We start from the raw sequence: 26,400 nt of genomic DNA, 5'->3' as shown, positions 1-26,400 counted from the left end.
AGCTGGCATCTGTAAGCATATGTTGCTCTTTCTTTCAGTTTTCTTCCCCCTTCCTTTCAGTTACACCCACCGATTATATTTTGGATTCATTGACATTGCAGTCGCTCCCGTGTGGGCACAGTCAAGCTAGTTTCAAATGAGCTAATTTGGCTACAGATAGCATTGCAGACAGCGCAGCATGGGACTGGATGCTGTAGAAGCTGGGTAAATAGTTCAACGGCTTCACCAACATGGACTGTGGTGGGCTGCTGTAGCTCCCAGGGCATGAACAAACTATATTAAAGCTCAGGCACACAGATGATACACAGTCGTGATTTCGGTGCAGAATGAGGTTACCCTGGCTCGGGGAAAAGCTAGGCATGCAGCAGACCAGGGACCATGGGCTGAGGCAGACCCAGTACGCAGACATATTATGTCCAAAAGCATGATTCTGCAGGGAGTTTTAGTTTGTTGAGCACTCTCACAATTGCTTGAGATGTCAAAAAAAAAAAGTAAAGAAAGAAAAAAGCAGACTCAACCCAGATGTATGAAAGCATAGTGCCCTGCAAGTGCACAAAAAAGCCCTTTGAGATGACTGATGAGGCTTTCTCGAGGTTTGAAAACACACTTATTCCCTGCCAGCTGCAAGGAGGCGAGCCCAGGGAACTTCTGGGACAAGAATGCTGCAAGGAGCGTCTGAGCATCCTTTCACCTGGAAAAGGGAAAAGCCTGCCCTTAGCGGCCAGGTGACAGCACCGGGGACATTCTTAGTCCGCCTGTGCCCAGGGGGCGAGTGCCCACGCAGGAAGGAGAAGGTCAAGCCTCCTCCTCCTCGCCCCCTGCCGGGGCTCGGCACGGAGCCGGGGCCAGGACCCCGCTGGCGGGAGCCCCGCCGGGGCAGCCGCCCTCATCCCCACTCCCAGCGCCGGCCGGTCCCCGCCGTGCCCGGGCGGGGGCGGGCGCGGCTGACGCCCGGGGGGCGGAGGCGGCGGTGGCAGCCCCGCCTCTCCTGCGAAGGGGCGGGGGCTCCCGCCCACCTACTACTACCGCCGGCGGGGCCGGGGCAGCGGCAGGAGCCGCTGGGAGCGCCGGGGGACGGGGCGGCGACGGGCGGGAAGCGGCTGCGGCGGCTTTTCTGGCACCGGGGGAGCGGCAGTGCCTCCTGAGCGGAGCGACAGGAGGAGGAAGGGCCGGGGAGCCCTCCGCGGGTCCGCTGACCGAGCGCGCGGTGCGGTGCGGGGTCTGTCCGCAGGTGCCCCGCAGCCGCCCGCTCCGCCGCCGGCCTCCCGCGGAGGTCCATGAGTCGCGGGCGGGCAGCCCCGGCAGCGCCCCGAGCCCGCTCCCCCGGCTCCGGCAGCGGCCCGTGGCGGCGGCGGTGAGATGGGGGGCAGCCTGGGCTGCCACCGCTCTATCCCCCGCGACCCGGCCGACCTGTGCCACAGCCGCAAGTTCAGCGCGGCGTGCAACTTCAGCAACATCCTCGTCAACCAGGAGAGGCTCAACATCAACACGGCCACGGAGGAGGAGCTGATGACCCTCCCCGGGGTCACCCGGGTGGTGGCCCAGAACATCGTGGAGTACCGCGAGTATATCGGCGGCTTCAAGAAAGTGGAGGACTTGGCGCTGGTGAGTGGGGTGGGGGCGGCCAAGCTGGAGCAGGTGAAGTTCGAGATCTGCGTGAGCAGCAAGGGCAGCTCGGCGCAGCACTCGCCCAGCTCACTGCGCAAGGACCTGGCCTCTGAGCACCACCTCTCTGCCACCAAGATCAACATCAATACCGCCACCCCGGCACAGCTCATGAGCATCCGTGGCATCACTGAGAAGATCGCCAACAGCATCGTGGACTACCGTAAAGAGCACGGGCCCTTCAAAAGTATTGAGGACCTGGTGAGGATGGACTGCATCAATTCCTCCTTTCTGGACAAAATCAGGCATCAGATTTTTGCAGAGCGTTCCAGGCCCCCTTCGACAAACACCAATGGTGGCCTCAACTTCATGGCCAAGCCTCACCCCAGCCCCACTTCTCTAAGCCTCCAGAGCGAGGACTTGGACTTTCCCCCTGGGGGCCCAACCCAGATCATATCCACTCGCCCCTCTGTGGAGATGTTTGGGGGGGTGAGAGATGGCAGACCTGTTCTGAGGGTGGCTACTTGGAATCTGCAAAGCTGCTCCATTGAGAAAGCCAACAACCCAGGTGTGCGGGAGGTCGTGTGCATGACGCTGCTGGAGAACAGGTAAGAGGCAGCACCTGACCTGCAGGCTCAGCTTCATGTAGGATTATACATTAATACCTTTGATGTTTGGACACTGTAGAGTCGTGTTGTGATCCTAGTGGGACTCACTCCTTCCTAGGAATACTAAGTGTTTCCCACTTCTTGAGTGGAACCCTGGTTGAGTCGTAATATTGGGACTGTCCCTTGATAAGGCCGCTGTAATACTTGATAGGTAGCTGACCTCCTGAGGAGATGTGTGTACACACATCTGTGCAGGGAAGAAGACTGAGCTGTTACAGTCGGGTAGGCCTGTTAATGGTTGGTCAAGGATTGTTTCTCCAAGAGCCTTTTGAAAAAGCCATGGAGAACTGCCTTTCCTGCCAGAAGCTGGGGGGCGGTAGCAGGGCAAGGGCTGTGTAACAGGCATGGAATGCCACAGCTCGTCCTGCAAGAGTGACACAGCTTGTTAATGAGTGGTCATGGGGCATCTGCTGAGCTGGAGGGACAGCTCATCCTTTGGGTGCAAGACGTGGGGCAGCTTCCTGGGGAGCCTCTACTGTCCCTGTGCCAGGTGGGCCCCTGATTGTACTGAGACTGTGGGCATGGAGCAAGGTCTGTTGGTGGTGTGGTAAACTGGGGTGGTACTTCTGGTGTTAATGAAAAGCTGAGAGTTTGCTTTTTGTTTTCTGCAATTGGGCAAGAGTGCTAGAGATGTCTGTCTTGCTAAACTTTCTGCTTGATACAGCAATGTAAGAATGCAATAAGGATTTTGAAATAACTGCCACCCTTTCCTTTCCGTGTGGCGAATCTGTCCCAGCTGATCTGGCATTTAGTTTACAGCATTGATAAAGTCACTTTTCTCTCTGACTGCCATTCAAACTTCCAGCTGGAAATGAACAGGGACAGGAGACTCTTGGACTTCTGCAAAAGGGATATTATGGGAATGTGAAGTGATAATGAACCATTAACTCTGGTGCACCATGAGCTCTGTCCTTTTCCAATAATATGCTGAATAATCACTCTTGGTGGTGCAGTTGCAGAGGTCAGGCGTGCGAGAAGGATAGTACAGTGATATGACATCCTGAGCTGCAGTACAGTATTTGTGGTCAGGGATACCTCTGCTCTGCACTGCCTGGAAACATCTGTCATCTTGCAGCCATCACTGTTTGATACCCAAAGTGGAGATGATAGACCAGCGGGGGTATTGAGATGTTACACTGATGGCTTCAGCCTAACTTATTTCAGGATTCTGCTTCTGTAGTTCAGGAATGCTCTACTTCCCCCTTCGTTTCCACTCTTGTTTTTTCTTTTGTGAACAGCTGGTTGGCTGGAGCAGATCTTAGGATGAAGTCTGGTGGGACTGGACATCAGGGTAGGGGGCAGAGGCAGATAACCTGAGTTTCTGTCCTCAGCAGGTCTATCACTAGCCTCAGGATTATTGTAATAATCCAGTTTTGGAAGAAAAGTGACTTTGATTTATTTTTAATTAATTATATATATATATTAGGGATTTTGAAGGACCTTATCCAGTAAAGTGTTAATTACCACTTCTGCATCTTCAGCATTTTGGGGAAAGAAACCGAAACAAAGTAGTTCACTTATTACAAAAACTAGGCAGAGAGAATGCCTTCTAAAATAAACTTGCCTTAGCCGAAGCTGGCCACTGTGTATGCAGTGTAGCCCCAGCAGTGTGTTTTATTTTTGCACTTAAACTGCATGGTACTTTGTTTCATCCAGATTAGCAAACAGGCGCTCAGTTGTGCTGGGTGCTGTGAAAGGTCTCCCTGATACTTTGAAGTGTCAAAGGAGCCTGATATAAGTACTTGTTTTTGTTCTGTTTTGTTGCACGTATCTGTGTCATCAATCACACAGGGAGAGTACTATGCGATTGTTTGCTGTACTTGATCCTATTTGTGATAACGTGAGAAGCTGGAAAGAAATGAGAGTAATGTGCATCCGCAGACAAGCCTGCAAAACTTTCCTGGGAAAATAAACGTGGGATCAGAAAAAATCAACATGATGCAGGAAAAAAGTATATGGTAGGAAAAGCCATACTTAGCACCTTAGGAAGGAATTTCCTCTAGTTTGTGCAAGCATTGCTGAGGTCAGTGGAGCTTTGCAGCTGTAAAATGGCCTTAGCTGAGGCCATAAACTGCCTTCTTTCGGTGTGTGAGCATTGTGGTCTCCCTTCCGGCTCCGGTTGTATACCCCGGGAGTGGATAAAGTGCCTTGCAAACTAATCTTTGCCCAGGTAGACCAGCTTCAGTAGTCAACTGCAGAAATTAATCTCTTGCTCCTGCAAACGAGAGTACACCATTGCACGGGGCTCACCAGCACTTAAGCCTCACAAAATCCATAAATCAAGGTGCTCTGTGTGCTCAGCCCATGTCTCACGTGTTCTGAAGTCTCCAGCTATGACCTAAGCTGTTGCCCAGAGGATCTGAAGGCCGTTTGGTCTGACAGTAGGTAGATGCTCTCACAAGTTATGCTGATGGGCATCTGCTTGCTGATGTACTTTATGCACAGCTGCCCTCATGTACATAAGTAAGTGTGCTCCTTCATGCCGGTCCCTTATAGTCCAGGGTGGTTTCAAGTAGTCTGGGATGCTCTCAGGAGCTGGAGTACTGTCTTGTTGCAGTGCTTCTGTTGGAGGACCTGCCTCACCTAGCTTTTTAAGTTCAGAAGTAAAGCACAGCAAGTCAAGAAGACTAGTAAAACTGTGTAGAGACCCATAAACAATCTCAATTTGGCATATTGGGGACTTTTATGCCAGTTAAAAGGCTGCTTTGGCGCTTGCTTTGGGGTTTGCACTTTGTTTATTTTTGCTTGGTGTTTTGCTTGGCTTTGGTTTTTTTCATGACCAGTTCAAAGCAAGTAGCTTTAAAACCCCTTGGGCCTTTTCTTTCAGGTGTTAACAACAGGGAAAAGTACTGCTCATTTCCAGGTGAGGCTAGAAGATGAAGGTCTTGCTGTCTTTCAGCCCTTTATGTCCTTTGCACTGAGGGAACAGTTGTGCAGAAAGAGGGCCATACCTTCATTCAAAACAAACAAAAAGAAAGAAAATGTCACATTATAATCTACTGAAGGGAAGGGAGGGATTAAAAAAAAAAAAAAAAGGCAAAGCAACCCAAAATCTTCACGCTTGTTACCAGAAGTGCTAAATTTCTGAAGAGCAGTGAAGGGAATGTATACTAAATCTGTAAGCATGACTACTACTGCTAGGCTATTTTGAAATTCATTACTGCAGTACAAAAATGAAATACAGCAAGGTCCTCACCCTCTTTTCTCATATTACAAGGATCTATGTTTATCACAATGTTTGAAGTGAAGGAGCGAGGTGTTTTCATTCAGAGGACTAGAGGGTAATTTTAGAAGAGCTTAACATGATGAACAAGTACGTGAGCATGACACATAACTGGATTGAAGTATCAAATCTGGGGGGAATTTGCCCAAGCCTACGGTGTTTCTTGTAGGTGTTGTTCAGCAAATCTGGGATTTATTGACGGGGGGCAGAATTGGTCTGGCTCAGGGGATGTAGATCACCCCCTCCAGCTGGCCTCTCTGTCCTCTCCATTCTTGGGCAGGATGAAGAAACCAACTGCTTCTTCTCACAAAAAAACCCTAAAAGAAAATAGGGTAAGGATAGCGTGATCAAAGGGCAAAGGCAACAAGTGTTTTTGTGCAGGTGATAAATAGCCCCACCAGAGATGTTTCCTCTGGCTAAGGTAGGTGGAGGTACCCCAGGGCTGTTCTGCACCCTAAGTCCATAGGGAAGGGCATTCTTTCCACTCCTCATCCATACCTGCCTCAGGCCTGTCCCTCCGTGCCATAAACTGAGTTTGTGACTCCCACAACACCCTGTGACCGCTTTCTCTGGCTGTTTAGTGTTGAGGTGCCAGCTGGGTGACCACAGCAGGAAGCCTGATGCAGGCGTGTGTGTGATGCTGACTGATACACACGGCATCCTAAAAGTGCATCCTCTAGTTGGACAGCTTACTTGAAAGTTTGCTAGTAGCTGGAGGCAGTAATCACTTGTGCACCTTTCCCAACACGGTTTGCAGCAGAGGTTTTCCAACTGTTTTTTGTTGTGCTGTATAATAGTAAGTGGTAACTTTGTGAGGGCCTCTTAACTATTTTATTTTTTTTCTTTGCGTTTGAGTAAATGAAAATTCATAGAGGGTTTGAAAGCCAGAACTTGCACTCTATCTAAAGGTGGGGGACTGTGTGTTAGGATGACGGTGGGGTCCCAAGGTCCACAGAGCCCAGCTCTTTTTCCTTCTAGATGTCAAGCAGTTCAGGCTGCTCTTTTCCTCTGTTGCTTGCTTTGGTCAGCTTCTTGGTGCAGTTACATATTCTAGATGCAAAAACCCTTAACAGTTGTTGCAAAAACTACAGAACCATAGAAGAGCCCGGGTTGAAAGTGAACTCAGAATATCTGGTCCCACCTTTCGTGGGAAAGGAAGCCTAGATGAAATTATCTGGCACCATGTCCTGTCGCACCTTGAAAACCGCCAGCACTGGGGCTCTTCTGCATCCCTGGGAGATTGTTCCAGTGATTGATTCTCTTCACTATAAAAGAATTATTTCTTGCATGCCTGTAGGGTAACAAATACCAATACCAATATAAGGTTTGTACTTAGCACTGATGATTTTTTTTTCCTTGGCTTAATTTTGTGGACAGCAAGTCTTAGGAACATGTCAGCCCTTCTTTCTCCCCCAGCTTTGTAACTGGTTAGCTGTTTTCACTTTGGTTAGGTAGAAGAATAGAGATCTCTCAAAGGGAAGAAGTTAACCTCCATTTGTGTGTCTGAGACTTAAATCGGTGTTCCAGCTGGGGGTACAGTAGGTAAACCTCAGCCCAAAATTGCCTCCTGGGTGGCAGTGGGTAGATAGGCAATCCCTGGGTAATCCTTGCTGTGCCACCATACTTGGAAGTTCCTCTTCCTAGTCCTACTTACCCCAGGTCACCCGAAGCACATCATCTCATCACCTAATAAAAAGACAAGCTTCTGAAGCAGCCTCTTCCTATTAAGAGATGATGAAAAATTCAACTTGTTCAGATCCCTGCACTAGGTGCTGGAGGTGAGAGAATCACTTTCCCATCACTCCCCTACAATAAATAACAGGATGGGCGTTCTGCTTTCCTCTTCAGTCTCTTAGTCTGGGCTGAAAGGTGGGGTCGCTATGAAAGGCAGTTCTTTACTACTGGGGCTTGATGCTTTGCTTGGGAAGAGTTGTGGTGTGGTACCTCGCCTGCTGGCTTGTAGCCTTGTTTCCCATCAGGATGGCAGAAAAGGATTGTACCACCACCAAACAGACATCGTAGTAGTGTATCATAGTACTAGTGATGGTTGTGCTTGCATGCTTTGGAGACTGAGCACCAGCTTGTATTTGTTATTTCTACTCTGTTGCTGCAGCTCTCGGTGATTGGGCAAAGCCCCGAGGTGTGTCTGTTTTATGTCTTTCTTTATACAACCACTTGGTTTTTCTCCATTGGGTTAATACTAGGCTGGAGCCTTGCCAAGAATAATTCCCCTGTAAGAAGAGATCAGGAAAAAGGGCCTGGCTTGAGTAACCTGACCGTGCTAACAAGTCTTAAAGGGCAAAAGAACAAATACACCCTCTTCTCCTTATGTAATAGAAGGGAAATCCTGCCTCCTGCAACTTCAGAAAAAACTTGAGAAAAAAGGAATTGCTAGATGATATCATCTATGTGCACTCAACAAAGGGATTTTAATGAGCAGTAGAAATAAAGATGCATGTAAAGCCACCATTAATTTGCGCTTTCTAATACCTCAGGGGACAAAAGAAATGGGATGATGGAAGGAAGAGCTGTTGGTTTTGGGGTTGGCTTTTTTGTTGTTTTTTTTTTGGCCTCCACCTGCGTGAGACCAACAGTATTTTACTTACTGGGCGCTACTGGGAGACTTAAACTGCCTTTTACATACCATCTGGCAGGGGAAAGCAGCAGGATCTTCTCAGGTCATACCCTGAGTTATGTAGTTTTCCAGTGAAATGAAACTCTACGGGTTTACTCCATTTTGGGATTTGACCCATTTCTTTGTCTGTGTAAAATCACATGAAGACTGTGGAGCTCAATGCTAAACAGCATAACTATCCCCCTGGGCGTTAGGGCTCCTCTGCAGTACTGCACCCATCTTGGACAGGGGTTCCAGCTCCTCTCAGGTCTGCTGCTGGGGGAACAGGTGATGTCACTTTCAAATTTATAAAATAATATGTCAATTAAATTCCACTTCCAAACTTCTGCTTCATATGGATGCAGTACCGAGACCTTCTATACGGATATCACCTGCTCCTCTTGCATGAGGAGGTGTGGTCGCAGAAGATACTTTGCAACTCCTGAGTCTTTGCAGAAGTCAAAAGCAGTGGGTGGACTTAGAGCAAGATCATGAAGGGTGTACACCATCCCTGTATTGAGACTGTGTCCATGGCATCTGGAGCCGTGTACTCTGCAGGAGAACTCAGAGGGGAATGCACTGAGCTGTTTGATCCTTCTTGGTCTTTGTTGGTAGCTGTGAATCTGGTGGGTTTGTCACAGTCCCCACAGCTTTTCTTCCTCAGACATGGCCCAGGCATGTAGGTCAGAACCTTGAAATCACCCCTGAGTAACCTTCCCAGGGATTTTCTGTTTTCAGTTGAGTTCTGGGCATCATGTTAACTTTGAACAACTACCTCAACCTATTCCTTGAACATTTGAGGGGCTTCAGCTAATCAGTCATTTTTATCTGATTTATAGTTGAGAATGTGGTTGGAAGAATGGTACAGTTAAAGGCTGGCTTATCCATATAAAATAAACCTTATTTTTTTTTCTGCTTTTTTAAACTTATAACCATAACCCACCACTGTTACTTGTACCATAAAGCTTGACTAAAATGTAACAGATTAGTGGGGAAAACATCGTTCCTATATTACTTTTTCTCCCAACATGTGTAATCGATACATCTGGCAGTACTTAATGGCCACATAATTCCAATCCAGGCCTGCTGGGCTATTCTGCACACATATTTCATGTCACTGGATTCATGTTGCAGATTGCAGGTATTTTGATAAACTAGAGCTGCCAGCTTACCCCTGCAGATCCTGCAAGATTTGCTGTATTCCATGTGGCAAAGATTAAATGGATTGGCTGATTTATGGTAATAAATTGGTGAATTATGAAGTGATGCTGTACTGACTGCTCCTGAATCATGAGCAGAGGCCACAAGACTATAACCTTATCCTGCTTTTCAGAAAGCATGTACTACATGACCGTAGAAGACAGATGAGGTAGCTACACATAGAGCTCCATCCTGTGAGCAGAAATGTTTAATGCTTTGTGATTTTTCTGTGGTTTGGGAACTCGAGGTACAGCTGCAGGAAGGGTGGTTTTCTGGTTTTGTGTTTGAAAAGAGTAATAGGACCATTCCTGAAGGTAAAAGATGCTGCTGCTGTTCTTACTAGGAAAGAAAGACCAAGGGACTACGAACGTGGGAATTAAGTACTTTGAATTCCTGACAAGATCCAAGCAGTAACTCGGTTAGTCCCTGTTCACCAGAGGAAAACACTGTCTCTGAAACCGAGTGCTGGTCTATCTCACTGTGAACACGGGTCTCCCCAGTTAAACAGGGACACTTAGGAGGCAATCTGATTTTTACAGATTTAGCTTGGCGTTTCTTGATGAAGTTGGGCTTTAGCGTGTTTCCTACAGCTGCGTTGTTAGGAGGACCCTGCTTCTTCAGTCTCTAATTAGTGTTTCTCTGGGAGTCTTGCCCAAATCATGATTTCAAGGCTTGGCCGAATGAGCAGAGAAGAGGTGATAGGGCATAGATTACAGTGTGCATGTAACTTATTTTTAGGTTGCATTGTTCTTCGTTGTGATGCAGGTATAAGCTGACAGACAGAGGCACCGAGTCCTTAGTGAAATAATTACAATATGCTGCAGTAATTTCTCAATGCTATTATATGTTGTGGTGATATAGACAAGAACCGTGGCACGTTATTAATAACAGTGCTTAAAAATAGGAACTCAGTAGCTTCTTCACTTCCAGATTTTTTTGTTATTGTTTTACAGAGGGTCTGTGCTTGTTTGAATAATAGCTGGCAATTCCCACTGATTTATTGGAGAATAAAAGTGCATAGTGGCTTTGCTGAGGCAGGGTGAGACCTACTGGAGACATTCTTTCTCATCATGGTCCTCTCCCTCATCTTGGACCTGGGTGATTCACAGTGGCTTCTGAAATGCCCTATAAGGTGTTGAGAGCAGGGTGGGCATCATATCAACAGCAGATAAATATGAAGGGAATATGTAACTGTGGTAAAAAAGGATGTTTTCTGTGAATAAACTGTTTCATCTCACCCCCAGCGTATGCAGCACATATCCATGTCCTGATCAAGCTGTGTGGCATTTTCAAATGGCACAAGTGTTTTTAAACTGCTGGGTCGCCGATGGGGAGGCTGAGTGCCGCTGACCTCCTTTCCATCCCTGCTGCTGGGGGTTTGTGTAGGCAGGAACCCGGTGTCAACACCAAGCTGTTATTTCCAGTGCCTGTGGTAAAATTATTAGAGGCTAGTGAGTAAGAGGAATACATTTACCCTGCATATGCCTCACGTGTGTGCATGTTCCAGAAGTTCAACTGTGTATAAAAGTACAATTTAAAAAACAATTCCTCTGGAAAAATACATTTGGAATTAGGTTGTCGTCTGTGCTAAGGATGGCTGAGAATATTGTGGTTACTGAATGTACTGTGTTTGCATTCACAAATAACGAAATAAATGCAGCCCACTTGTGCAGAGCAGATTGGAGTCTCTCTGACTGATGCTGTCTGGAAGGGGGCCTCATGGCTATCTAGGCTGTCTGTCTGCCTATGCTGTCTGCATGTCTGTCACAGGGTGTGGGAATACAGTTAAAGGGCACAGTAATGCCCTTCTGCTCTTTGTAGTGAACATCCTTATGGGCAAGGCTATACCTGAAAGCAGTTCATGCCATTGGCTTGTGGGTACGGATGAAGAGGAGGAACTGGAAAATTTCCTTTTCCTTCTGTGTGGCTACTTTTTGCTCTGTTTTTATAGGCGTTTCAGGTAGCGTGCTTGAGCTCCTGTGCAAATTTAGCTACAACAGCTGTCCAGGCCGTTCACAGCTGAACGGGTTTTTAATGGGTTACTGAACAGCTAATTGATCAACTCTGCCTTTGCTGTGTGTGGCGGTGGCAGCAGCCTGCCTGCCCTAAATCCCTGGTGCTCACCACACGCTGCCAGTCCTGCTCAACTGCCCTTCCCTTCGCTTCGCAAGGGTGGGGGGGGAGCATAAACCTCTGCGGGCTGCAGCATAAAGAGGCTGTTGCTTTTGCCTTCAGACTTATCCTTTGACTCCCTGATATTTATAGCTCTGTTGTTCCCCTCTGCTTCCGTGTCGGCCTGTTGGTCACAGTCCTGCGGGTGTGGAGGCGCAGGCGCTCGGCTGCCGAGGGCTTGCTCCAGGCTCACTTGAGGTCACTGCCGGTCACTGCCCTCCCTCCCTCTCCCAGGCTTGGCTGGCATAAAGGTTAGTCACCTTTCTGCCAAACTGGAAGCAGTGAGCTGTTGGATACACGCTGGATGTTAACTTAGAAACCTTGTATTTGGTTTCTTTATTTATTCTATTTAAACAAATAAGACTAAGTATGGTTCCATTTCAGCACCACTGAATTGCAGGGTGGTGTGACAAAAGCAAGTCTTAATTTGGTATTGAAAAATGAACTGTAAAATAGGCAAGTTTTGCTTTTATACACACAATGCCAGTTCAACAGGTTTGCTGTCAAACCTACTGCCCATAACATGTAAAATGACTACCTAACTCCTCTTCTTTTTTTTTTCTCCTTCTAAGCAGACAAAAGTATGGAAAAGTGTGAAACCCTGTCAAGGAGGATAGTCTTAGCTGGGAACAACCCATATTAGTTGTTTTAAAACAGTCTGCTTTTCTAACAGGGCAGGGATTTTCCAGCAGTAATACCACCTAGGCTAACATAGTGGCTCTTCCACTCAAGTCAGGACCACCTGAGAGAAATCTTTGAATTGTTCCCCTCTTGTTATGTGTGGGGCTCGAGTGGTGAGGCACATATCAGCCCCACTGTACATGGGAGAGAAAGAACACCGTGTCTGCAAGAGATTCTGCTCCCATAAATAAAACACTAGAGCCACAGCTGAATTAAGTGCTAAAGTAAATGTTATTGTGAGGAAAATGCCACAGTGGTACCTGACTACCCTTTGCAACCTTTATTCTTGCCAGCCCAAGTTCTCCTATGGTTTTGGCAGCAATGGAAGTGCAGTTTTTGGCTATCTGTCTATATCTTCCTGTTTGTCCTTTGTACAGCTCTTTCCCTTATCTCTAGCTGTGTTTACAGACCTCTTTCACAATCAATGGAGACTGCGCTACCAGCGCTGCCCAGTGTCCTCCGTGCTGGCTGCTCTCCTGAAAACATGGCACTGAGCATGTGGCCTGGGTAAGGGGTTGGTACTGCTGGCAGATAGCACAGATGTATTTCCAACACATCCCAGAGGGATCTCTTGGTAAAGATTACCCTTTGGTTATCAAAAAACCCCCACCATACCTTGTTTTAATTGCTTCTGAGTTTTTGGTGAAGAGCAACACTGCAGAAAAGCAAGTCATGGCTGAAAAAACGAGATAAAGTTTCTGGGGCTGAACAGTCCTCTGTCATCAGCTTTTGGATTTAAGAAATATTTGGACAATTTCCACTCAGAGCTGTTGTCAGTAAAAATTCTGAAAGCATTGCTGGTGGATGGAAGCTGTGCAAAAGCCACCCCCAAGCATGTGGTGTTTCACATTTCTTTTTTAAACTGAGAGCACTTGGACTTGGCTGTGGTTTGACTTGCTTCTCCATCCATTTCTGACTTTTTTTTTTTTTTTTGTGCACGTGTGTGTGGAGTTCAGTAGCTTTTTTGAGGAGCTGTCTGCAAGGATGGTGACCCATCCTTGCCTATGTGCCCAGCTGTGCACTCAGATTTGGCAAAAAGAAACCGAAAGTTAGAAACTGGGTAGATATCTCATATATTGATTGTGCATAGGCTGAAAGGAAATTGCCTCATAAACTTGCTTCTATCTTTGACCTTTGAAGCTTGCTCTTGCAACCTGAACATGACCCCCTTCCATGTCCTCTTTCCAGTCCTACTGAACCTAAAGCTTTTCTCTGGCTTCACTTGACTTTTAAATTGTCTTGCACTTGAGCACTTCCAGTTATTTCAAGTGCTTCTTGATCAAGCCTTTGCCTTCACACCCTGAGGGTTGAATGACTTCAGTTCCTTGGATCATCTGTGATACCTCCCCTAAATCATTCTAACACTGTTTTCTTGCTCCAGAATGTGCTGCAGCATTTCTTTCTCCTCTACTAAGGCCTCTTTTCAGGCAGTTTGAATTTCAGTAACTTTTAAGATATCTCAAGTTTTAGGCAAAACCTGCCTAAAACTGCAGCCTTGCTTTTTATTTCGGGGTGTGTGTGTGTGTGTGTGTGTTGGGAATTCTTGCAGTTAGAGGAGGCTTCTGTACTGCTGCTTTAAAGGAAAAAAGTATTTATGTTTTTGATTTCTGTTCCTCGGAGGTACTAAAAGCTCTGCAGAAAAACAACTTGTCAGCTTCCTGATATGTATGACATGGAATTATTTTTAACTTCCTAGAGCAGTTGTTTAAAAGGGGTTTGTGTGTATGTTAGGCATTTGGCAGCACGAGCGCTCAGCAGTTTTTTCCTATCTGATTATGCTGTATGGGTGCGTGCCGCACCGACAGTTTACGATTCCTCTTCCATATGCATCTTATCTTCCCAAAGATAGTGTCTGGAGACATCAGCTCTGTGAGGAGAGACTGATGAATTTATATCAGAAGAATCTTTTCGTCTAGCAGCTCTTCAACACAGCACACTGTTCAGAATATCTCTTAAAAATAGAAAGTACTGGCGGAGTATCAGCTTTGTCACGGTGGTGCCATTTATCATCAGTGCCAACTTGATTTGGTTAATCCTTGGTATTTGTAGGAGAAAGCCTGAGTTGCCCATGCAAGGCTCCCTGTGCCCCAGTTTTTAAAGTACGTATCAGTATGTTTTGTGGGATTGTTTTGGAGTCTAAAGCCGGATCAGCACTAAGTGTGTGTACTCTCTAAATTCGTGCCTAAGTGTGTTTTTCACTAGGAATGTAAGTATGATGGTCTAAAAACTTCAGTTCTTCTGGAGCAGAAATTTGCATGTGTATTTTTCTGCTGCAGCCCAATTTCATGTTATTGGGGAGCATGAATTCACCGTCCAAAAAAAGCGCAGAGATTGTTGCTTCCATTTTTATTATTCCCTGTGCTTGGCTCAGGTTTCACCTCCCAGGTCTTCTCCTCAAAACTGGAACACTCTTGGAAATGCTGTCAAATCTTGAGGCTTTATCCCATTGAGTTGGTGGTTAAATTTTGAGCAGTTTGATTATTCCTTGTTTTCATCCTCTGGAATGCTTCATCCAGTCAAGCACTCCTGCATGTTTCCCCGTCACCCTATTTTTACGTCCTGTTTTCCTTACTGGCATTTTGCCTTGTGGGTGCAATGAATGGCAAGCTTGATATATTTTTGTACTGTGTTATTGTCTGTAGGTATTAAATCATTGGTTTGATTGTTTTTATAGATTGTTTCTATGGCACAGCTTTAGGAGGCAGTCACACTAACAAAGTCTGCGTGAGGCACACCTCTTCAAATAATCTGAAATGCTTTCTGTGGAGCAATGATTACTTCATCCTCAGAATAATCAAGAAACAGGAATGGAATCAGTGTTGTGAAAGGTTTATAATTTCTCCTCCATGGGCTTTGTAGACCTACAGGTGTGTAAGGACCATTGATAAGAATCACTGGTACCCTCTTTATGTTGCTTTATGTCCCCTATTGTATCCAATAAAATTGTTGCTGGGGCTCAGCATTCGATGTTCTCACTCCTGCTCCCTGTGGGTGTCTCCATTGCCACCTTCACTGTTCCTCCACTGGTTTTGGGGGTTATCACCTCTTCAAGCTTGAGAAGGTCTGTGGCAGGCTGGAGGAAGGCATGACATCACAGTGGCTGGCAGGGCATCAGAGCGAACCGATGGGGAACATCTTCATGAGTATCCACGTGATCCTGTTTCATGCCGTGCATATAGTTTGTTAAGAACTGCTTTATGTGCCTTGGAGCTTGTTACAACACATGCAAATCATATTGAAAACTGCATGAGACGTGATTTTGCACCACTATGTGCATCCCATCAGGCATGATCTCCTCCTGTCACTCCTTTCCAACGTACAATTGCACTTCAGCTCCAGTATTTGGAGAGCTCTGGGTCTGGGCAAGTAGACTTTCTCATTCCCATGAAAGTCTGGCATTTCTAAGACTGTTTAGTGCTGAAGCCCCCGACCTCAATAAGGTTAAGGATCTGGATTACTCAATTAGCACCCAAAGCCAAGAAAGAAAAAGCTAAGCTTGAGCCACCATTCCCACTTGGCCAGGGCCAATCTGTGTGGGGGGTTCTGTAGTCCTCTTGCATCCTTATGCTGTAAAGGCCATTTTTATGTCCAGACGTCTCCAAGCCTGGCACACAGGAGTCCTCTGTGACTGGGAAGCTTTCAAAACTCCTTCCTGCATGTCATTGTGTAGCTAGGAGCTGGGATTGCTTCCAGCTCACTAAAGACACTCCAGCATTGTTCCCTCCTAATCCCCTCCTCCTCACAGAGTATGGTTTTTCGGAAGGCTAGCATGTTCCCCTGTTGGCTTTCCACGCAGAGACACAAACAGCAGTTCATGGGAATAACGTAACCCTGAATTAGCAATGAGCCAAGGTGGAGGGCGGCTATATGGTGTGATGGTGGTATGAGCCCTCGGCTCAATGGAGTGCTACTGCTAGTGAGGATGCCCAGATAGCCAGGCTGGCTTGTGGCAGGGCTTCATTTCTCTGCTTACTGGCCCGCTGTCAAGAAGCACAAATGTTCAGCCCGGTGGGGCTGCTGGGTTTCAGCAGAAAGAAATGCCACCTCCCTCTCAACCTCGCTTGCAGTTGCTTGGGGTATGATTTGCTACTGGTTTGCTGTTTCTCCTTGTGTGCTGGTAGCCAGGGGAAATAAAAGCAGGTTAATGGGACAGGGAGGAGGATGCTTTCTACTGAATTGGCCTTTTTTTTTCCAAACACAGATTCAAGGACACAGTGAGAACAATGTAGTGAATATATAGATGTATTCCAATGTCTTTACAAGGACATCTTTTAGTCCAGGGATTTGACTTTGGAGGTTTGGATTGCATCATTTCTAAGACAGTGGCCTTGAGGTTAACCCACCTCATACCTGAAGGTGCTACTCCAGAAGACTTTGCACAGCTATCAACACATTCACAGGCCCAAGGAGAAAGAGCAAGTAAAGGATGAAAAAACTTTATTCCAGCTAAGTTATATCACCTCTTCCTGCCTTCTAGCAGGTCAGGAGCCCAGGTGAAATGAATACTTCTCCTGGTTCACCTGGCTGTGCTGCTATTTGCTTAGCTGACACTTCTGATGTTATTAGCTGTGTGTGTTTGGAGTGCTAAAGATGATTTGAGGAGAGGGAAGCTGAGGTTGAATTAAAACTGTGCTCTGTGGCTCACAGAGGTGTGCTAGAGAAGCTCATACACACAGTTTGATAGTTTGGGTTTTTTTCAGGGTTTCTCCTAGTGATAAGAACCTGGAAACATCTATAACCATGAGCACCAGGCAGCATGGCTAGAATCCCTAAAGCAGTGGTGTACAGATGTTGCAGCCTCCCTTTGCAGGGTTGGGATCTAACTTTAAAGTTTTGCCTGTTCTGAATATTCAGAAATGGTGAAGATAGTTTCTAAAAAAATAGAAGAATTAATTTAGAACTACACTTACAAATTTTGCAGACTGTTGTGATCCATAATCTCATACTTTTTACTTTCAGAGCCATGCCCTGTGGAAAAGGCTGTGTTCCCTGGAGATAGGACAGCTAAAGCGGGTAGTGGGTAGGGTACCTCACAGACAGATCCCTCACTGGTATGCATGATATTAGATTGGATATTAGGAAAAATTTCTTCACCGAAAGGGTTGCCAAGCTTTGGAACAGGCTGCCAAGGGAGGTGGTTGAGTCACCAGCCCTGGAGGTATTTAAAAGATGTGTAGATGTGGCATTTAGAGATGTGGTTTAGTGGTGGACTTGGCAGTGTTATGTTAATGTGCCTGGTGATCTTCGAGGTCTTTTCCAACCTAAATGATTATATTATTCTATGGTTTGCTGCTACCTGCTCTGAACTTTAGACCATGCAGTGGTATGACTTAAAGTGCACAGCAGTTGGAGGCACATTGCTGCACGTCCTCCAACTAACCCACATCCCTTTCGCCTCTCACATCCTGTAGACATGATGGGTGTTTCCCATCTTGAAAGAGGGTTTCAGAGCATTATTGTGTTTTGGGATGGGGGTGGGGAGAGAGGAAAGCAAAAGGTCAGCACCCTGGCTCTGCTGGCTTAGGACATCAGATGGTTTGCCTGCCATGTGAGATTTCTTCAGCGCAGAGCTGGCAATGAGGTGGTTTGTGGTGACATTGACTAATTCATGACAGCGGTGTTTTCCTGCTGGGGGGTGGCAGGGAGCAGATTGATCCCAACAAAATGTTGGCTCACCTCTTGGTGTTACCAAACTCGCTTTGCATGCTGTCTTTGCATCTGTGCATGCACACATGTCCCCTCCTTGGTCATCAGAACAGGTTGTCTCTCCAGCTCTGGCTTTCTTGCTGTGTGTCAGGGCAATGGGTATTTTCTTGAGTGCTTTATGACTGAGCAGAAACTCCACCGTTGTTACTGTGTATGCACAGGGGTAATGGCTTCTTACAAGCTGAGTTGTCTTTGTATTTCATGAAGTAGCATCTGGTATCCAATAACCTGGTTTTCTTTGTATAGGCAGAAGTTGTGCCATTGGCTGCTCATGCCTGTGTGTGCCCACTCCTCCTGCATGGTCTGCAGACTTCAGCTGGTGCAAAGTTTTTGGTGATACTCGCTCTGCTCTTTGGGGCTCTGGGAAGAGAGCAGCATTCTGCAATCCAGCCCAAGACCCTCCCTTTGCAGAGAAAGGAGGAACATCGCTGCTGAGGATCTCCTCCAGTGATTGCTCAGCCTCTTTTTCAGTCCATTCTGACTACTAAATTCTGTAGTTTTTTTTCCTGAACTATTTCTGCTTTTCTCTGAAGAGGAGAAGGACAATTTCAAATTTTCCTTTCTGCTCCCTTCTTCTGTCCTTCTTTTCTGGGAAAGCTGTCCTTAGCATTTTATTCTGTGCTTGCATCATGAGGTGTTACATATGTTGTCGTCTCCTCACTATGCTCTCCTAGAAGAGGAAGACATGAATGCAGCCTCTTCTTGTTTGAAGCCTTTCCTCCTCAAGTGTACTGCTATTTTCCTCATCCTCCTGTGTCACTACATGGTCATTTGTATATGTGGCACTGTCCCAAGTGGGACCACCCGAGGTTGCTGTCGTGGCCTCACTGGGTATCCTGTGGACTCAGTAGGATGTTGATGTTGACCTGTGGTGTCACCCAGAGACCCATCCTACCTGTCTGCTCCATTAGGAATCACTTTTTCTTTCCTCAAGCTCCTTTCTCCAAGGATGGTGCTGCTTCACAATGACCTTATTGGGGTGAGATGACAAAGTGTAATCTTGTGCTCAGCTTTTTTCTTCAGTGAAGTGGTTGAATGCTGCCATACCTGCTTTCTTTTCATCATCTGTGACATGGCCGGTCTTTTCCTGAGTGTTGAGGTTTCAGGTATTGGGGGAGGGGGTGTGATTTGTTGTCATTTGCTTAGTATTTTATTGCTTAAGCTTAGTATTTTATTGCTTAAACTAGTGGAAGACTGGTGAGCATCTAAGGGACTGTAGGCAGTTCTGCTGTAGATTCAGATTCAGGAAGCCCCAGGTGCCTGACTGGCATCATGTGTGAGAGCAGGCAGCCCAGTGGGGAGACAGGTGCCTTCTGAGATGCTGTTCCATTGACTCCCTTTCATTAGGAGAAAGTGTGGAGGCTTTCCTTCTCACTGGGTATCCTGGCCACCTGGTTGAAGTGATTAATGTGGTGCTGTGTCTGGAAGCTTCAGTACTTTACTTTTGCTGCACAGCTACGTAAAACCATTCTGCTTAGCCAAGGTGAATGGCAAGGGGAACTAGTCAATGGCATCTGCCTCCAAACCCCTTCTCTTTTCTGAGCCCTGTCCCGTGGAGCAATAAACAAGAAAACAAATGAAATTACCTTTTTGTGCAGGTATGCTAGAGTTATGCACTATTAGAACTTCAGTGAACTCTGTTAACCTTTCTGATACTGCTAGGACTTGCAAAACATGAGTAACTTTTTTTTTCCTGCCCCTTACACCAGTACAGAGGCTGTGTGGTGTGTGTGCTATTTTTCTCTTTTCTCTGTAAAGCAAAAAAAGACATGTTTTTTTTGCTTAACCAAGGGAGATAAGAGAACTTCCTCTTATTAAATCCTGTGACAACGCAATCCCAACCACATATTATCCAAACTGAATTTAAGCACACAGAGACATCTGCCTTTGGCAGTTTTTATTTTTATTAGTGAGAGAGAGAGAGTCAGTGTTTCTCCTCTTTATATATGAATCCTAGTAACCCCTAAGATGTCTGGCTGGATCCCTGCCTGTGCAGGGTTACTTCAGTTCAGGGAATGCACACTGCCGCAGCTCGTGTCAAGCTGCATCCACTCACAGGCAAAGCGCCTTAAATCTTTGCCCTATGCTGCATAGCACAAATAAGAAGATGGTGAGAATCATGTATTTAACAAAATCTCCTTTCCGTGGCTCTTTGAAAAGCCTTAAAAAGATTATTTTGTTGTTTTTTTTTAAATCCCCAACAAGCTCACATCCTTTTAAATTTAGAAGGATTTGGAGTTTTGCTTTTAAGTTTACCTGTGCCCTCTCTAAAGGAAGACCTTTGGTGACAGAGCTGACGCAGCAGAATCATGTTTATTTTCCCCTATTATGCTTCTGGTGAGGCAGATATGACAAGCCCTCCTTGCTTTAGACCTTAAATCTTTTTTATTTTGCTTAAAGGATAGTAGCAGGCTGGTTAAATAAAATTCCTCCATAGACACAGCCCTCTGGAATTTATGTAATGGTCATTTCTACAACTTTCTATAGTAAGTGGTTATGTACCTACATGCTGGCTGTGCAGTGTGACAGTTGTGACAGTTTGCAGGCATCAGTGTTTCATGAGAGCTCTGTAATGAAATTAATGACCCTTTCCGTCCTTCCAGTCTGTGTGATTTCTTAGGTGTTCTGCTTTTGGTTTGAGTTTTTACTTATTTTTATTTATTTTTTAAATAGCATATGGCCATTGAAGATTAAGCTGTAGGTGTTCAGTGTTTGGGGATTTATTTGATGCCCTTTTGAGAAAGAAACAGCCTAAGACTTCTGCTGCTTAAAAGAGTCTTGCTGAGAAGAATACTGTGACACTTCCTGTTACTGTTCTGTGCTTCTAAATTAGCACTAGGTCATCTACTGGATTTTTCTTTTGCCTCCACCACCATAGTTAATCCTCCACAAACCAGTGTTTGCAAATTGTAATCAAAATTATAGCAAGGAACTATTTGACTAAATGGGGAGGAAAGGGGTGCTACAAAAATCACAGCAATGATCCAAATAGCAAAGAGTAAAAGTTGAAGTAATGAATAATGTATTAATGCTCTCCTTAAATCAGAAGTAGGAACTCTTTACACCATATAATTAGCACTTGTATAATGTGTATGCTTTCCTGTACTGTAAAATGTCTAAATGAGGCACTAAGAAGTGAAGTGGTCTAAGAGGAGAAGGGACTGTAGCTGCTCTGCTTCTGTCCCATGTCCATCTCTGACGCAATGCTGAATGAGTGCCATCACTTCTCTGCAGCTTCAGGCGTATTCTGATAGCCAGTGAAGAGGCGCGTGTTTCTGAGATCCACCCATTAGCTGCTTGTTACTGTTTCTCTGCACCCGGAGTTGATCCAGGTTAATCTGGGAGCTTCTTGTCTGCCAAGTAAATTGGCTTCACTTAAACAGCTGCTGAATGCAGCTCACTGAGCAGGAGTGGTGACTGTTCGAACCATGTTATCTGCAGTTGCAAGAGACGGACTATGACCTGGCTGTATGTGTTGGGGACATCACCACTTGCTGCCTCTGTAAAGCATATGGAGGTCCACAGGGGACAGTGTATGAAGACACTAACTTTTAAAATTGCACAAGCAGGAGAGCTGCTGCATTGTGGGGATATGGTGTGGGGAGAGGTTCCTCGGGTGGTCAGCTGTGGCATTTGGTCAGTGCTGCTGCCCACTGAGGAAGACAGAGCTCTGCAATACAGCCATCCCAGGAGGGTGGACGTGGCCAGCATGGTCGTGGTGCTAGCACTGGGAACAGGGTGCCTGGGCAGTGCTGTTGTGTTTCAGCATGATGCTGTTTTGCCTGCCCTTGTTCCGCCATGCCACACTATTCCCTATCAAATCAAATATCATTGGAGACTGACACTACAGTGCTTTTGTTGGTTTGGTTTTTAAAACTTTCAATGATATCTTCCGTGATAGAAACTTCAGATTGTTCCTCTTCTGTAGGAGAAATAGATCATTTTGATGAGGTTCCTTAACTGATGAAGTTCGTCCTGATCTCAAAGTCATGAGATACTAGAACTGAGCGGCTGCTGTGATAAGCAAATGTAAAGTAACTCAACTGTGCTATTTTCTAAGTACATATTAGAACAAGGGGGAAAAACCTTATGCTGTGCTTGCTTCAAAGCAGTTTTTAAGATGGCACACTAATAAACCCATGCCAGAAAATGCCACACAGGTTAGGAGCTAGGCAGAAGCTCAAATAAAGGATTAGTCGCCCTCCGCTTACCCCATTCCTGAGGTGTGACTGACATGACTGTGATCTTGTGGTTAGTGAGACATCTTGTCTTTAGTGTTTTTTGGTCAAATGTTTCACAACAGTGTGTCATCTTCTATGGAAGACAGCTTCAATCTTAACAGCAGGTTACAGCCCAGAAAGCCTGAGAACCACCAAATGAGATGCATATATGGACAGTGGTGGCATCCTGTTATGTGAGATGAGAGCAAGGGGGAAAGCAGAGAAGCTGCTCACCTTCTTTCCTATGTGTCTCGCTCTGTCCTCTGAAGAATCTGGCACAAGCTACTGTTGAGGTAGGAGAAAGAAAACATTTACTTGACCCATGTATCTAGTCAGATAAGCCTTTCCCTTTGTCAACAAAGACCATTGTGGCAGTATATATTTGCTACACAGGGTAAATATCCTTTATGATGAGTAATAACTTATTATGCTCTATATCAGTACGTAATTTGAGGGGAGTGGCTGCTGTGGCAGATGGTAACCCTTCAGTCTTGAAGATTCTGAAGAAACTTGTCTGTGTCAACAGAAGCCCGTAGCCTAGCACTGCAGGTAAAATAACCCCTGGCTTTAGTACAAAGTGGGCAACTGGCTGGTTTGTGATCTTCAGACCAGATGTTAGAAGAAGCTTCCTCACTCAGAAGCTGGGGCAGCACTGGAAGATGTTATCTCAAGGTGATGGAGTCAGTGTTTTGGAAGTTTTCAAGACTCAGCTGGGTGAAGCTACAGCTGACACATGATAATCCCATGTTAAGGATGTTGTATCCAGCAGTCTCTTTTGACCAGCGTTCCTGCATTTGTGGTCCTCTATGACTGCTGGAGATAGACGCACAGGATTTGATTGGTAGAGAATTCTACCACACACAGTCTCAAGGAATTTTTTGGGATGCAGTAGAAAAAGTGAATGGTAGCAGCCTGTGTAAACAGGCCATAGTCTGCTCGGCTATGTGTTTACATTGCATACTTTCTTTTTGAGTGGTCTCTCCCTTCTGCTTAGTATATCTCTGCTGGAAAGCTCTGCCAGCAAACTGAGCAGGGGCTGGTTTGAGCACAGCAGTTGGCTGGGAGAGTGCCGACTCAGCCAGTTTTTCTGACTTTGAGAACTGCGGACAGATTATATTTGCTCCCGGATTAGAGTTACAGCTATGTGATGCATCCCCTGGAGGTTTAAATCAAAACCTTTCCGTGTTACTCTGATACTCAGAGCAAAGGCTATATGCGGTTGTGGCTTTTGGCTAGCCAGAGGCTTAAGCTTCATGTAACCCTCATCACACTTCAAAGTCATTATTAAAGTACAAAACAACTGGACTGATAGAAAGACCGTCTGGTCTGCTATTTGGGTTAAAGTTATATAAATGGCACTCCAAATGCCCCATAAGCTAAATTCCCTATTCTAATGCAGCATCATGTGATGTTGTAGATGAAGCTGGTAGGATACTTTTGTAATTAGCTCTTGGAAAGGAGGTTTTTAACTTCTTACCCTTATTTGACAGGTAGTTTTCTTATCTGATTTGTGCCTTTTGCGTGCTTTTGCAGATACAACCTCCGTATTGGCTGGTTGTTATTTTCTGACTATAATATTCTCCTCATGTCTGGAAACCTAAGAGTGTAAACAAAATTTTTTATGGCTTGACAGCAACACCACTTGTGAATAGTCTTACTGAGTTGTCTTCTATGGATTTTCTGACATTTAAAGCCTTCAGTGCATGCAAGACTGAGGAGTGTCATCTTTTCTGGTATGTGAAACTTCGGTTTTCTGCCTTTGCTCCCTCTGGCCTGCTTCTTTTCACAGTTTTCCATTTCTTTGCTTCATGTTTTGGGCTGTGCAATTGACTTCAGTTTTAGGAGGATGAATGTTCATATTCATTCAAAGCTTGGGTATCGAATTGTTCTGCTTTCGGTAATCTTTAAGTGGGCTAGCTGAGAGACAGTTTTGAGGAATTCTCATCTATTGTGACTTTTCCTTCACCATATGGTATAAATGCTATAAAGAGGGCAACCCAGTTGTTGGCAGTGGGTCCTGATGCCATTCCTGTGTGTGATGCAGCAGATGGCTGTGCTGACTGATGCTCCACTCTGTTGACGTGCAAACTTGATAGTGTTAGGCTAGGCCTGTGCTGGAGACTTTTGTCAGAGTAGTAACGCAAGAGTGTTATCTTGTTAAATCTACACTTGGTACCTTCTCATGGTGACAAGGCCTCAGTCACCTTGACAAAGTCTTTGGATGCCTACCCCTTGCTCTTGCAGAGCACTGCAGCGTCAAGGTCTTCCCACCAGCTTCCAAAGCTCCACTGTAAGAACATGGGTGGGCTGAATTTTGGCCACAGAGTGGGAAGTCTTTAAAACATGTGGGCTCTCTGCTAATACAGATTCTACTTTGTTTTCTACCTGTTATAATGATGCACTTCATTTTAGTCTTTTTGTCAAAACGTCTTTGAATTTGTAAGGCAAAATAAGCTGGTCATAAAAGAACCATGAAGAAGAGTACACTTGACCAAAGCACTGCTCTTGGTTTCTGTACTGCTCTTTTCCCCTCATCACAATGCTTCCGCTCAGCAATTTCGTAGTGTCTCTCTACGCACTTCTTGTGTGTGTTTTTCTGTTTTAATCCCTGATGTTTAACCTCCTCTGCCACTTAAACAATTCCAATTCCACTTTGGCACGAAGTCTTCTGCTAAAGATGCTCGTATGAAATGCCCAACTGCTGTGGCGCTCTGCCAGCCTCTTCGAAGTAGGAGCCAACTCTTGAGGGTCAATCTCTTTGTTAAGAGTATACTGTAGAAAACTTTGAAGTTCTGTATCCAGATTCAACCAGGAAGCTTCAATACTCTTTACACAACACCAGGCTAACTATTACTGGTGCTCACATGTCACCAACTGATCATGGCTGTACTACCATAAAACTGTAGAATTGCTCCTGAACATGTGTTTTACAAAACAGGCTGACTTTCCCTGTATACCTTTGTGAGGTTTTTAACCGGGTAAACTCATTTCTCTGAGATGAGGATGTGCACGTATGACAAAGTAATATTGCATTAAGTTTCTGAGATCGAATGACAAGCTTTCACATAAGAGCTTGATTGTACACTGTTCACATACCTGATGGAGAAAGGGAAGCAGATTATTTCAAATGACTTTTTGTTTCTTACCAGTGTTTTTCAGGGACATAGAAGGAGAGTTTTCAAACCTCCCAAGGCCCCATCATTTTATTGGTAGCTTTATAATTCATGGCAGAATGGTAGTGTGGTGGTGTGCCCTTTCCCAAACATGTCAATTTGATTTAATAAGGACTACTCAGTTTTTCCATTGCTGTAGTAGGGCAGAACTGGGTAGGAGAAGGTGTTGTTTCTGGAATTAATACACTTTACCCCAGCAGGGAATGATTCAGAAACTCCAGAAAAAGAGCCAAATGCCTGAGTTCACATACACTATAACTCAATGCCTATATTTGGAAGCTCTAAGTCACCTTTTGATTTTTATGACCTTCTAAATTTTTGTTTTCAGTCTTGGTCTCCTCCCTTGCTGGACAGATTTGAATAATTCAGTGTGAGTTGAATAACTTGCCCGTGTCCAGTTTTAATGACTCAGAAGAAATCAATGTTGCTGTGAACACAACATTCTCTGTGAGCCTCTCTCTTCCTGCAGAATTATAAGGAAACAGGCATCCTTTGAAAAATTAAAAAATAAAAATCCTATGACTGAATATTATACAGAGGATTTTGCCCAACTTCAAAACCACTGAATGTAAGGTGAACTGTTTTGAATAGAGACAGTATTGCTCTTAGTTAAATATAGTAAGAAATGAAATATGAAAGAAGGAAAATACACTTTATCATTATATATATTAAACTAAAACCCAACTGCCCCTCCCTTTTTTTTAAATGTAGGCAACTGATTTTGGTTTGCTGTCTGTCAGAAGTGAGTTGCAACAACTCGTGTATTTTTTTGTGAGTAAATATAACACACACCCCCCACCACCACTTGCAGTAGTACTCTCTGCTGCTGCCTGAATTGTCATGTAGTGAAGTGTTTGGCACAGGAGCAAGCAGTGAAGTGGGAGGTGGAAGTGGTAACAGAGAAGCCTGCTGGACTGTCACCCTGAGTTTTGAATGGTGTTGGAAGTTAAACTGCATTGCTGCTGCGTGTATCTGTTAGTGGATATGTAGAGACGAGATTGCTGCATTCGGTATAATTTAATATAGGTATTTGATTTGCTGTTTCTTTATTCATTAGGCTACTATTCTGTAGTCATTATGTTACTGGCGGTCCTGGGCCCTCTGTGGTTTCATCTCATGTGTTTGGGAATTTGGGGCA

At 45.3% G+C, this 26,400-nt stretch overlaps 1 protein-coding gene across 1 annotated transcript in view; it reads left to right on the top strand.

The window, feature by feature from the left end:
* The first annotated feature begins 1,076 nt into the window (after positions 1–1,076).
* Positions 1,077–26,400, top strand: part of LOC120323880 (endonuclease/exonuclease/phosphatase family domain-containing protein 1-like) — a 34,451-nt gene continuing 9,127 nt past the window's right edge. Inside the window, exon 1 of the mRNA XM_039384605.1 lies at positions 1,077–2,213. Coding sequence (XP_039240539.1) covers positions 1,360–2,213 — 854 coding nt within the window. The 5' untranslated portion in view covers positions 1,077–1,359. The remainder of the gene's footprint in view (positions 2,214–26,400) is intronic.

This window comes from Pipra filicauda, unplaced genomic scaffold (genome assembly GCF_003945595.2).
Source record: "Pipra filicauda isolate LSUMZ 115617 unplaced genomic scaffold, ASM394559v2 scaffold363_size724302_pilon, whole genome shotgun sequence".
NCBI classification, from domain to species: domain Eukaryota; kingdom Metazoa; phylum Chordata; class Aves; order Passeriformes; family Pipridae; genus Pipra; species Pipra filicauda.
The sequence above is the reverse complement of the archived record's forward strand: the minus strand, read 5'-3'. Positions and strand labels throughout refer to the sequence as shown.